This window comes from Bubalus kerabau, chromosome X (genome assembly GCF_029407905.1).
Source record: "Bubalus kerabau isolate K-KA32 ecotype Philippines breed swamp buffalo chromosome X, PCC_UOA_SB_1v2, whole genome shotgun sequence".
In the NCBI taxonomy this organism is placed as follows: domain Eukaryota; kingdom Metazoa; phylum Chordata; class Mammalia; order Artiodactyla; family Bovidae; genus Bubalus; species Bubalus kerabau.
In genome coordinates this window covers 100,755,088-100,766,860 of record NC_073647.1, presented here as the reverse complement: position 1 = coordinate 100,766,860, position 11,773 = coordinate 100,755,088, and the positions used below count along the sequence as shown (strand labels likewise).

The window sequence follows — 11,773 nt, the reverse complement described above, 5'->3', positions numbered from 1 at the left end:
ATGGCTTTTACCTCAGGGGTATAGAGGGCAAGCTTCCTCACCAGACGCAGCTGCCGCTGGCACTAGCTCAGCCCATGGTGTCGTGGGATACGGTTGATGTTTGTGACGTCATCTTGGACGCCACGCAAAGCCACGCCCACGAGGCTTTCCCCGACCCCTCCCACTCCCCATCACAGGAGAAGTGCACTCTGTACCAGGAATTCCACTCTGTGTATCTTTCCCTCCAGGGATGATTTCTCTGGGGCTCCCTTCATAGGATAATGGTGGAACAGAGGACTTTGTGTATGAATTTTCCCCATGAATTTTAAGAACATAATTTCCTCTTCCCCATTTGAAATACTTAGTGATCACTCCTTTTTTTGGATAATTACATCTTGGTTCCAGCTCTGTGCTCTATGCACCTTAATTTCTGTAATTATTTTCTTAGGGTATCCCATCATTTGTGGCTGTGAAAACATTTTCTGTGATAAAAGTGGCAATGTTTGCCCAGTCTTTGCTTTTGTCTCTATTTTAGACACCAGCTAAGCATGTAACAAACTTAAACAGTGAAAGAAATGAGGAGGGAATGAGATGGATTTTGATTTTTGAGGAAATTAATAATATTAAATACTGACAAGTGTTACATGCTACACAGATTATACAGTGTAGAGAGAGTCTGGACCTTTCAATGACAAGGTAAGTACAATACAAGGGAAAAAACTTTGAAAATGGTAAGTCTCTCAGGTCATTTGAGCTTGCCTAAGTAGAATGTTTGGGGCTTCCCAAACATTCCCAGTGGTAAACAATCCACCTGCCAATGCAGGAGATGCATGAGGCATGGGTTGGGAAGACTTCCTCGAGGAGGAAACGACAACCCACTCCAGTATTCATGCCTGAAATATTCCATGAATAGCAGAGACTTGCAAACTAGTGTCCATGGGGTTGCAAAGATTCTGTCCTATTCAAAGCTGCAGCATGCTGGCTGTGGCCAGCATAGGGACCACTCGACTAGGTGGGATGGGCACAGACTCCCTGGTACAGGGAACCTAGAGCCTTGTGCAGTGCCTCATGTCAGGCATCTCCATCCTAGAGAGTTAACTTTGGCAGGGTGATAAGCAGTGAAAGCCTAAGGCCCCTTTAAGGAGGAGATAAACATTCTTTCTTTTTCACATTCTTTTGCCTTAGACAAGTAGATTTGGTAGGCAGCCTTATCTCTTGTTCAGTGACATGCTTATTTTTTTTTTTTTGTAGCTTTGGATGAATGTCATGGGACCTCTGGTAAAATCTTCCACAGCTGGATCTCTGGGTTAATCTGTTCCTTCTGACTAATCTCGTGCTGATGTCTTCTCAGGATGTACGTTATAGGAAATGGTCTGGGAAAAATTCTTACAGCCTTGAGATGTTTTTTTATCTATTCTCAGCAGCAAGTTGAGAAGTATATAAGGCCTTCCCTAAACTAGTGAGCTGGGTTCTCTCCTACCCCCTTCTGATGTCTATGGCAGAAGCGTTTTCTGTAACTTTCACTTTAAGTAAAATCTACACAATGCTCTGAGTGACTGAGATTGTCTTTGGTCCCGGAGTTAAATCTTCTTCTTCAGTGACCATGAATCCAGCAGCACTGTTCACCATTCACCATAAGCTATCATCTTGAGAGCTCATCTGGGATATACAGGACAAGGTAAGCATACTCAGAGCTGGGACTCGTTTGCTCTTTTACTGTAAAGTCTCTACTAACTCAGAAGCTTATGGACCAAACTTCTTTTCCCCAGTCAGCTTTTCCTGGGCTCTCTGACCATTTCATAACTGCTTGGGGAATTAAAGCTACTAACCTAGTATGCTGGGTTGTAGATTTTCAATGGACTTGCAATCCATGCTGTTATTGTGTTTTTCTAGCCAGACTCCATTCCAAGTTTTACAGGACATTGCAGGCAGGAACACTTAGGGAGCTAGCTCTAGCTCTAGCTCCAGGGACATCTCTCAGACCAGAAATCACCATCCTAATCCCAGAGACCCAGAAGCAAGTTATTGTCACGACTATGCCTGCAGACTATATGGATATGGATTGAAGCATTGCTGGCCAGCATGAGATTCCGGAGGACACAGATTGGGGAACTCCGGATTTGGGCAGATTGGGAATGTGGCTGGCTTCTTCCCTTGGTAGTGTTAGCTCTTAGCGGATCAGAGAAAGCCCTCCAGTGTCTCTTGTCTCAGCTCCTTAGATATTCTTTTTGTACAATCTCCTGGACAAGAATAGAAAGGTTGACCTTGACACACCATGAATGTGAACAATTATTTTTTCCTCACAGGCTGACCCTCCATCACCTCCTTTGTTATCAGATAGATGCATGTGGCAACTCTCAGAAGGGACATCTTGGGTTTTCTGTTCATCCCTTTATGACTTACCACTTCTACTGCAGTCAAGGATATGCTCAGGAATGTGCACAGACACATACAGGACTGGTGCTTCACCTGGCGGTCTTACCTTTGGAAGCATTCCAGAAAACTACTCTGCTCCACCCTGGATGGCACTGGAGAAAAGGGAAATCAAGCCAAGCTTTTAATGGTGAGGAACTGAACATCAATCTGGGATGCCATCAGGTCTATCCCTGCTGCATCTCCACCCCACCTCCGTGGTAGAACGAGAAGGGACAGTAATGAGAAACCTGCATTCATAAGGGACAGGTTAACTCCAGCCAGGGAAGGAAGCTTGGGTGGAACACCTGTCTCTCCACCCCCATCTAGAGCAGAGAGGGATGCCTCCAGTAGAAAAAAAGCCATGGAACTGGGCATGGCTTTTTTCTCTCTTACAGATGGGAGCTAGCAGTTCCAGAATCACCCTTTTGAGTTGTATTTCGAAAAACTGGGATATGTTTGATCCCCAGCGCCTAAAAAATCCCTTATATGAAGGCTTTCTTTACTTTAAGAGAAGACCTCACCTCCCCAGAGAGACAATCCCTGCTGGGACAACATCTTATCAGTCAGTCAACTCTTGTCAGCAGAGCCAATTTGAACACTGTCTGGTTTAAATTTTAGATATAAAACTATGACTACAAAAAGGAGAGATGACATTTTTGACACTGAATGGCCATGATATTCTTTAGACTCCAGAGAAAACTGGTTAAAATGAAGTCTTCTTGAAATTGCAAAATTGTTTCTTTTTGCACATGCAATTAAGAAAAAGCTGGCTTGTTAAAATATTTTTTTGGGAGCTCTGATCCTGCATGAGAAACAAAAATATGTCTGGGAAAAAACCTGAAGTTAACTCTTATCATGTCCTTGAGATACACAGCCCACTCTGTCTGAAACTCCAGCCATGAGCAAATTGGTAGAACTTCAAGCCAAGGGAAAAAACGGGCAGAGACATTTTAAATTTCAAATGGAAAACTGTGAAGTCTCTGTCTAGATTTGTGTGTGTCTCAGTGTGTGTCTTTGTCCTTGGACAAAATTGCTAAAGGCCAGTTGGTCAGTGAGCTCTATTTATCTGGCCTAAGGAGAAGTAAGCACTTACAAATCAAACAGTTCTAAATTCAAGAAAACTAAACTAAATGAATTTCAGACTTGTATGAACTGGGAAATATTCACTATTGAATTGATACCTGGTATTGATGTTTGTTGATTGATCTAATTAACATAGACATTGTGAAGATAGAAAATGATATAGCTTTGGGTGATTTATATTTACCGGTCTACAAAATGATGATATAAAGTACAATTCATGGTTGCTGAAAGAAAGTAGGATGTGTGTTTTCAATAAAAGGGTATAAGGAATGAAATTACATTCTATTAAAAAAGGAAGTAAATTTGAACTTACAGGTTCTCTGAATGGGCAAATAAAGTGATGAACACAAAAAATATAAAAAATGTTTGTGGTAAATGAAAAAAGGTTTGTGGCAAGTGGAAGAGAGTTTTGTGCATGACTCAAGTTTCTTAAGACATTAAACTGCCTTTGTAATCTTTTATTGCTACTTTGACTAAGTGAATAACTATTGTTTCACAGTGAATATAAGCTGGCACCAATCTGGAATTTGGTTTTCTCTTCCTGATAAAAGAACAAAGTTTTCTTGGAATGTGGCTTTTGATAACAGACAATGGCACACATAGACAAAGCTCATTCTGCTTCTACAAAAATTAACCCCTCATCAGGGCATTTTAAATGGTTAAACAATGGCTGTCAACCAAATAGTTGGGGCTATGGGAAATCCAAGATGGCTGCTTAGTTTTTCCTGGCTCCCTGACAAATCTCATTTTTATTTGATAAGATAAACCCTTTCCTGGCTTCAGGGTTAATGTCTCACAATAGAAAAAAAAAGGTTAAAATGTGTTTTCTACAATCTCCAGTGATTGGAATACCCACTTTGCTGGACAGGTCATACAGACGTTGACAAAAATCTTCACGAACTTCTTGGAGACTGTCGCTTTCACTGGCATCCTCAGTTGTCGGGCAAGGATGGCAGAACAAAGGGATCGGTTACATGGGATTGAACAGACTGCTAAATATGATTGAAATTTTCATGACTTTTTGTCTGACATATTACTGGTTTCTAATCTTTGTTTACAGATATAAAGAAGCTCTTTTCAAGTTACTGATAGTTCAAAACAATTTAGTGATTTACACCTGTGGGTAAAATTATCACATTTTTCTCTCTGCCTCATCCTTCCAGAAGAAATTGGAGACACTTGGGCTCTGAACAGCCTTATCAGGTAAATAAAAAGACTGCCTCCCAACATATGCGGAAATCTCAAAGTATACTGCTGCTGCTGCTGCTAAGTCGCTTCAGTCGTGTCCGACTCTGTGAGACCCCAGAGATGGCAGCTCACCAGGCTCTGCCATCCCTGGGATTCTCCAGGCAAGAACACTGGAGTGGGTTGCCATTTCCTTCTCCAATGCATGAAAGTGAAAAGTGAAAGGGAAGTCGCTCAGTTGTGTCCCACTCTTAGCGACCCCATGGACTGCAGCCCACCAGGCTCCTCCATCCATGGGATTTTCCAGGCAAGCGTACTGGAGTGCAGTGCCATTGCCTTCTCCGAAAGTATACTGGGAAGGTCTAAAAGAAAAATTCACCCAACTGATGTCAGGCCTAAGGCATCTATTAAGTTTCACTGAATATTAGGTTCTAGTTTTGTTAATTAAGATCTGTATTTACTAAGACTGACTTCTAAGGTAGTTCCTTGTGGTTATGTTAATATTGCTAAGAAGTTTAAGTTATGAAAAAGGACACTCTGAGTTTGTTTCTGAAGCTTATCTCAGTAACCAGTCTATGAATAAAAATCAAATGCTCCAGGATCTACAACCAGGAGATTAACAACAGGACTGGAAAAGGTCAGTTTTCATTCCAATCCCAAAGAAAGACAATGCCAAAGAATGCTCAAACTACCGCACAATTGCACTCATCTCACACGCTACTAAAGTAATGCTCAAAATTCTCCAAGCCAGGCTTCAGCAATATGTGAACCATGAACTTCCTGATGTTCAAACAGGCTTTAGAAAAGGCAGAGGAACCAGAGTTCAAATTGCCAACATCTGCTGGATCATGGAAAAAGCAAGAGAGTTCCAGAAAAACATCTATTTCTGCTTTATTGACTATGCCAAAGCCTTTGGCTGTGTGGATCACAATAAACTGTGGAAAATTCTGAAAGAGATGGGAATACCAAACCACCTGATCTGCCTCTTGAGAAATCTGTATGCAGGTCAGGAAGCAACAGTTAGAACTGGACATGGAACAACAGCCTGGTTCCAAATAGGAAAAGGAGAACGTCAAGGCTGTATATTGTCATCCTGCTTATTTAACCTATATGCAGTGTACATTATGAGAAATGCTGGACTGGAAGAAACACAAGCTGGAATCAAGATTGCCAGGAGAAATATCAATAACCTCAGATATGCAGATGACACCACCCTTACGGCAGAAAGGGAAGAGGAACTAAAAAGCCTCTTGATGAAAGTGAAAGTGGAGAGTGAAAAAGTTGGCTTAAAGCTCAACATTCAGAAAACGAAGATCATGGCATCCGGTCCCATCACTTCATGGGAAATAGATGGGTAAACATTGGAAACAGTGTCAGACTTTATCTTTTTGAGCTCCAAAATCACTGCAGATGGTGACTGCAGCCATGAAATTAAAAGACGCTTGCTCCTTGGAAGGAAAGTTATGACCAACCTAGATAGCATATTCAAAAGCAGAGACATTACTTTGCCAACAAAGGTTCGTCTAGTCAAGGCTATGGTTTTTCCTGTATGGTTTTACTTCATGTATGAATGTGAGAGTTGGACTGTGAGGGAGGCTGAGCACTGAAGAATTGATGCTTTTGAACTGTGGTGTTGGAGAAGACTCTTGAGAGTCCCTTGGACTGCAAGGAGATCCAACCAGTCCATTGTGAAGGAGATCAGCCCTGGGATTTCTTTGGAAGGAATGATGCTAAAGCTGAAACTCCAGTACTTTGGCCACCTCATGCGAAGAGTTGACTCATTGGAAAAGACTCTGCTGCTGGGAGGGATTGGGGGCAGGAGGAGAAGGGGACGACAGAGGATGAGATGGCTGGATGGCATCACTGACTCGATGGACGTGAGTCCGAGTGAACTCCGGGAGTTGGTGATGGACAGGGAGGCCTGGTGTGCTGCGATTCATGGGGTTGCAAAGAGTTGGACACGACTGAGCGATTGATCTGATCTGATCTGATCTGATAGTCATTTAGCAAACTAAATCAGATGACATGGATATGTCACTGGGCTATACTTAATAGAAGTTCTTGATTGAAGTTCTTACTGATGATTCTACTATTACTTCTAACGATATTGTTTTCTATACTGCCTGCTTCAAGAAGTGTTGTTCCTTACATTATCAAGTGTGTGACTGAGCCACTGATATAATGATGGTGTACAGTTGCATATGAAATCCATAAGTATAATGGTGTGACTCTGTATATAAGAAGCAACAAGACAGAATATTGTCCTGCACCAAGAGACTAGTGAGACAGGTGTGGTCCAGAGACTTTTGTTACTCACAGGGCCTAGTCCAGTAATATCACACTGGGTGGCCTATCAGTGAAATCTTTGACAGACCTGCGAATGAACCCTCCCAGCACCATGGAACAAGATGGTAATGAAATGCTCTGCAAACCATGGTCAAACTCATGGCCATAAAAGGGCCCTGCTCTGGTAACTGGCACTTGCTATCTGCCTCTACAAAGATTAACTCATGGACACTACAGCTGCTGACCTTCAACATCCCCTGAAAGGAGTTCAGGGTGAAAATCAGAAATTAGGCACTCGCTCTGTGTTCTGGAAAAATGGACAAAACAGGCCTTTGGATAGTTAGATATTTTCATGTAAAGATTTTCTTGAGCCCAAATTCTTGCATCTTCTCATACCTAGAAAAACACTAAAATTGTTAATGGTGACAACTATTTTGGCTTATACATTAATACCACAGTAAGAAGCCAAGGCCTACCTGGACAAACTTTGACAACTGGCTACCTAAAGCACCTGTCTACGTTGGGTTATAGACTCATTCACCTGAAAGGAAATTATAAGATTTATTTTGTCTGTTAAATTTCAGGTTTTCATTCCTTCAACTACTTCTAACTGGGTTTTTTATACCTACATTCAAAATGTATATGAACATGCCAGATGGCTCCATTCTTATAAATAGGGCAGCCCAAGTGTTGACTCTATCCAGACCAGGATCAAAGTTACTATCAAATATAACCTGATTCTTTCAGGTTATTCTTGGACTGCTGATTACAGTAATTCATCTACTGATGTTTGGTCTCTGCCTTTTAATCTACTTATCTAGTTTGTTCTTTCTAAAGGATACAATGGCTTCCCAGACAAAGTAACAGTGATGCAGAGATTCTGGTCACTCTTCAAAATGGACTCCCCTGATGTTCCACCATGGTTACAGATACAATCTTGGTTTACAAGCCCTCCTTTGTGAAAAACTGTCTTGACTATAATCATTGTAATCATTCTGTTTTTTGCTGTTTGATCCTTACATATATAACTGTGTATTTATTACTTGGGGCCCTTGGATCAGAAACCCTAAGTAAAAGGGTAAGGAGAATATGTTGCTTCAACCACTTAGGGTCAGTGCCCCTCACCTGCAGGAAGCAGATACTGATAGATTTCTCTGCCCCTTTCCCCTCAGCAACAATATTCTCCTAAAATAAAAAGGGGGAAATGAGAGAGTTAACTTAGGCAGGTTGATAAGGAGTCAAAGCCTAAGGCCCCTTTAAGGAGGAGATAAACATTCTTTCTTTTTCACAGTCTTTCCTATAGATATGTAGGCCTCGTAAGCAGCAGTATCTCTTATTCAAGGACATGCCTTTTTTTTTTTTTTTTTTTTTTTTTTTTTAAGCTTTGGATATATGTTATGGGAGAAGGTCTGGGTAAAAACTTCCACAGCTGTAGCTCTGAGTTAACCTGTTCCTTCTGGCTAATCTCGTGCTGATGTCATCCCAGGAGGTATGTTAGAGGAAAGGGTCTGGAAAAATTCTCGCAGTCTTGAGGTATCTTTTATCTATTCTCAGCAGCTAGTTGAGAAGTGTATAAAGTCTTGCTTAAACTACTGAGGTGGGTTCTCTCCTGCTCCCTTCTGATGTCTATGTCTGAAGCTTTTTCTGTCACTTTCACTTTAGATAAAATCTACACAATGCTCCAAGTGACTGAGACTGTCTTTGTTCCCCAGTTAAATTTTCTCCTTCGGAGACCACAAATCTGGCAGCACTGTTCACCATTCACCATAAGATGTCACAACTCTAGAGTCAGTATTCATGTTTGTCTCATGCCAAGCACCACTGAACCTGAAGCATTATATAGACCTTCTTATCAACTTTCTATAGCCATCTAACAGAGAATATTTAAAATATGATTTAAGGTTATCCTGTCCTATTCAAAGTGTGTAAACATTCTACTCACATGATTTGAATAGGACAGAATCTTGGCGACCCCATGGACACTAGTTTGCAAGTCTCTGCTATTCATGGAATATTTCAGGCATGAATACTGGAGTGGGTTGTCGTTTCCTCCTCGAGGAAGTCTTCCCAACCCATGCCTCATGCATCTCCTGCATTGGCAGGTGGATTGTTTACCACTGGGAATGTTTGGGAAGCCCCAAACATTCTACTTAGGCAAGCTCAAATGACCTGAGAGACTTACCATTTTCAAAGTTTTTTCCCTTGTATTGTACTTTCCTTGTCATTGAAAGGTCCAGACTCTCTCTACACCGTATAATCTGTGTAGCATGTAACACTTGTCAGTATTTAATATTATTAATTTCCTCAAAAATCAAAATCCATCTCATTCCCTCCTCATTTCTTTCACTGTTTAAGTTTGTTACATGCTTAGCTGGTGTCTAAAATAGAGACAAAAGCAAAGACTGGGCAAACATTGCCACTTTTATCACAGAAAATGTTTTCACAGCCACAAATGATGGGATACCCTAAGAAAATAATTACAGAAATTAAGGTGCATAGAGCACAGAGCTGGAACCAAGATGTAATTATCCAAAAAAAGGAGTGATCACTAAGTATTTCAAATGGGGAAGAGGAAATTATGTTCTTAAAATTCATGGGGAAAATTCATACACAAAGTCCTCTGTTCCACCATTATCCTATGAAGGGAGCCCCAGAGAAATCATCCCTGGAGGGAAAGATACACAGAGTGGAATTCCTGGTACAGAGTGCACTTCTCCTGTGATGGGGAGTGGGAGGGGTCGGGGAAAGCCTCGTGGGCGTGGCTTTGCGTGGCGTCCAAGATGACGTCACAAACATCAACCGTATCCCACGACACCATGGGCTGAGCTAGTGCCAGCGGCAGCTGCGTCTGGTGAGGAAGCTTGCCCTCTGTACCCCTGAGGTAAAAGCCATGGGAGCAGTAGACAGTCGGATGCCCTCGAACAGAGTGGGGCATGCCCCAGAGGAGCCAGGTGCCCCTGAGGGGGAGGAGGAGGCCGAGGAGGTAGCAGGGGCAGTGATAGAGGAAGGGGAGGAGAGCGAAAAGGCCAGACCCACCACTAGTCAAGGGCGCCACAAGCGGAAGACAGGCCCAGAAGGGAAGCTCACAAAAGCGCCCCACAGGAAGCGAGCAAAAGACAGTTTAGAGGCCGTTTATAAGACACTTTTTCTGAGAGGAGAAGGGAGTGACGTGCAGATCCGTGCCCTGGGGGAGGAGTGGAACTTGCACAAGGTCTACTTGTGCCAGTCAGGATACTTTGCTAGCATGTTCAGTGGTGCGTGGCGTGAGACAACCATGGATATTGTAGAGTTGCAGATGCCTGACGAGAACATTGATTGTGAGGCACTGCACGAGGCTTTAGGTTCCCTGTACCGAAACTCTGTGCTCATCCCACCCGGTCGAGTGGTCCCCATGCTGGCCACAGCCAGCATGCTGCAGCTGGACAAGCTGATTCAGCAGTGCGGGGAGGTAATGAAGGAGACGGTCAGTGATCAGACCGTGTGCAGCTACTACTGCTCTGCTGAGAGCTACAGACTCCAGAACATCAGGGCCATGTGTCTTCAGTGGCTGCTGGACAATCTAATGACCCAGCATAGTGAGGAGTTATTGAGAGAAATTAGCCTGGATCTCATGAAAGAGGTCATTGCCTCTTCAGAGCTCTTCGTGATGGAGGTAGAGATGGATGTGTACACGACGCTGAAAAAGTGGATGTTCCTGCAGCTGCAGCCGACATGGAGAGGCCCCCGCAGAGACCTACTGCCTGACGCCGACTCGTGGTTTGCCAGGTCCAGGCAGGAGTCAGAGGGCACCGCTTTCCTGGAGACCGAGCAGGGCAGAGCCTTCGTGCCAGCGTTCCAGCAGCTGCGGCTTGCCTACATAATCTGCGACCTGCCGTCAGCACGCATCATCGACCAGGATGCACTGATCCCTGCCACGTGGCTGGCCCCAGTGTACAAAGAGCAGTGGCTTGCCCTCCTCCGGGCTGAGCAGACCAGAGACCTCGGGCCCGTGGATGTCTTCGTGTCCGACCTCCAGAGGACCAGCATGCGGTGCGGGGGCCGGCTCCTCAGGGATGCGCAGTGCACCTGGCGGTGGGCAGGCTTCAACTTCGGCTGGGACTTGGTGGTGTGCTATGCCAACCGGCGCATCATTTTCAAGCACAGCGCGCTGAAGAAATCTTGCGGTCTCGGGGTCAGCTTACTCTGGCAGAGAAAGGTCGCGTTCCGCTTGCGCCTGGCCTCCTTGGACAGGGCTGGAAGAGCCATTTTCCGGAAGGAGACAGAATTCCAGGTGCTTTCCCTGGGAAAGGATGAAGAGCTAGAGGTGGTGAATCTGGAGAACGAAGATGTGGTTTTCCCCACATATGTGACCTGTAATTTCCTGTACCTCCCCAGAGAGGGGCGTTTTCCTCAGTGAGGACTCCTGAAAACAAAATCTGAGAGAGGTGAGCAGCTCTTTCCCTGGGGTCAGGGACGACCAGCTTTGTCCAGATGCCAGCTCCTTCTGCGGGACCAACCGGACTTGCCCACCTCTGGTGGCCCAACTCTGTCAGAGTCTTTGTTGAACTGTAGCTCATAATACTTGAGGTTGTTTACCTGAGCTTATGAAGAGGAGAAATTTTAAAGCCCTGCTCCCCCAACACCTTTAGAACTTATTTGTGCTGTTAAAGTGGCAACCTGTCCTCCTGGTTTACCATCCATCAATGCCCCCTCCCATCATTTCTGCCAAGTCAAAGACCAGTTGACTTGAGAGAGCAACCTGTGAACCTACCTACTCTACCACTGTTAGGGAAACTCTTTTAAAATATGCATTTCCTTTAGCTTGATTAAAGGAACGTTAAAGAAA

General features: G+C 43.8%; 1 protein-coding gene across 1 annotated transcript; it reads left to right on the top strand.

Moving 5' to 3' along the window:
• Positions 1-8,329: 8,329 nt before the first annotated feature.
• Positions 8,330-11,773, top strand: LOC129639672 (germ cell-less protein-like 1). Its single transcript, XM_055564821.1, has one exon. It carries the CDS (start codon positions 9,839-9,841, stop codon positions 11,342-11,344), a length of 1,506 nt encoding a protein of 501 aa, XP_055420796.1. The 5' UTR covers positions 8,330-9,838; the 3' UTR covers positions 11,345-11,773.

Excerpts from the sequence above, each read along its gene's own strand:
- LOC129639672 (XM_055564821.1), top strand. The coding sequence starts at position 9,839 with ATGGGAGCAGTAGACAGTCGGATGCCCTCGAACAGAGTGGGGCATGCC.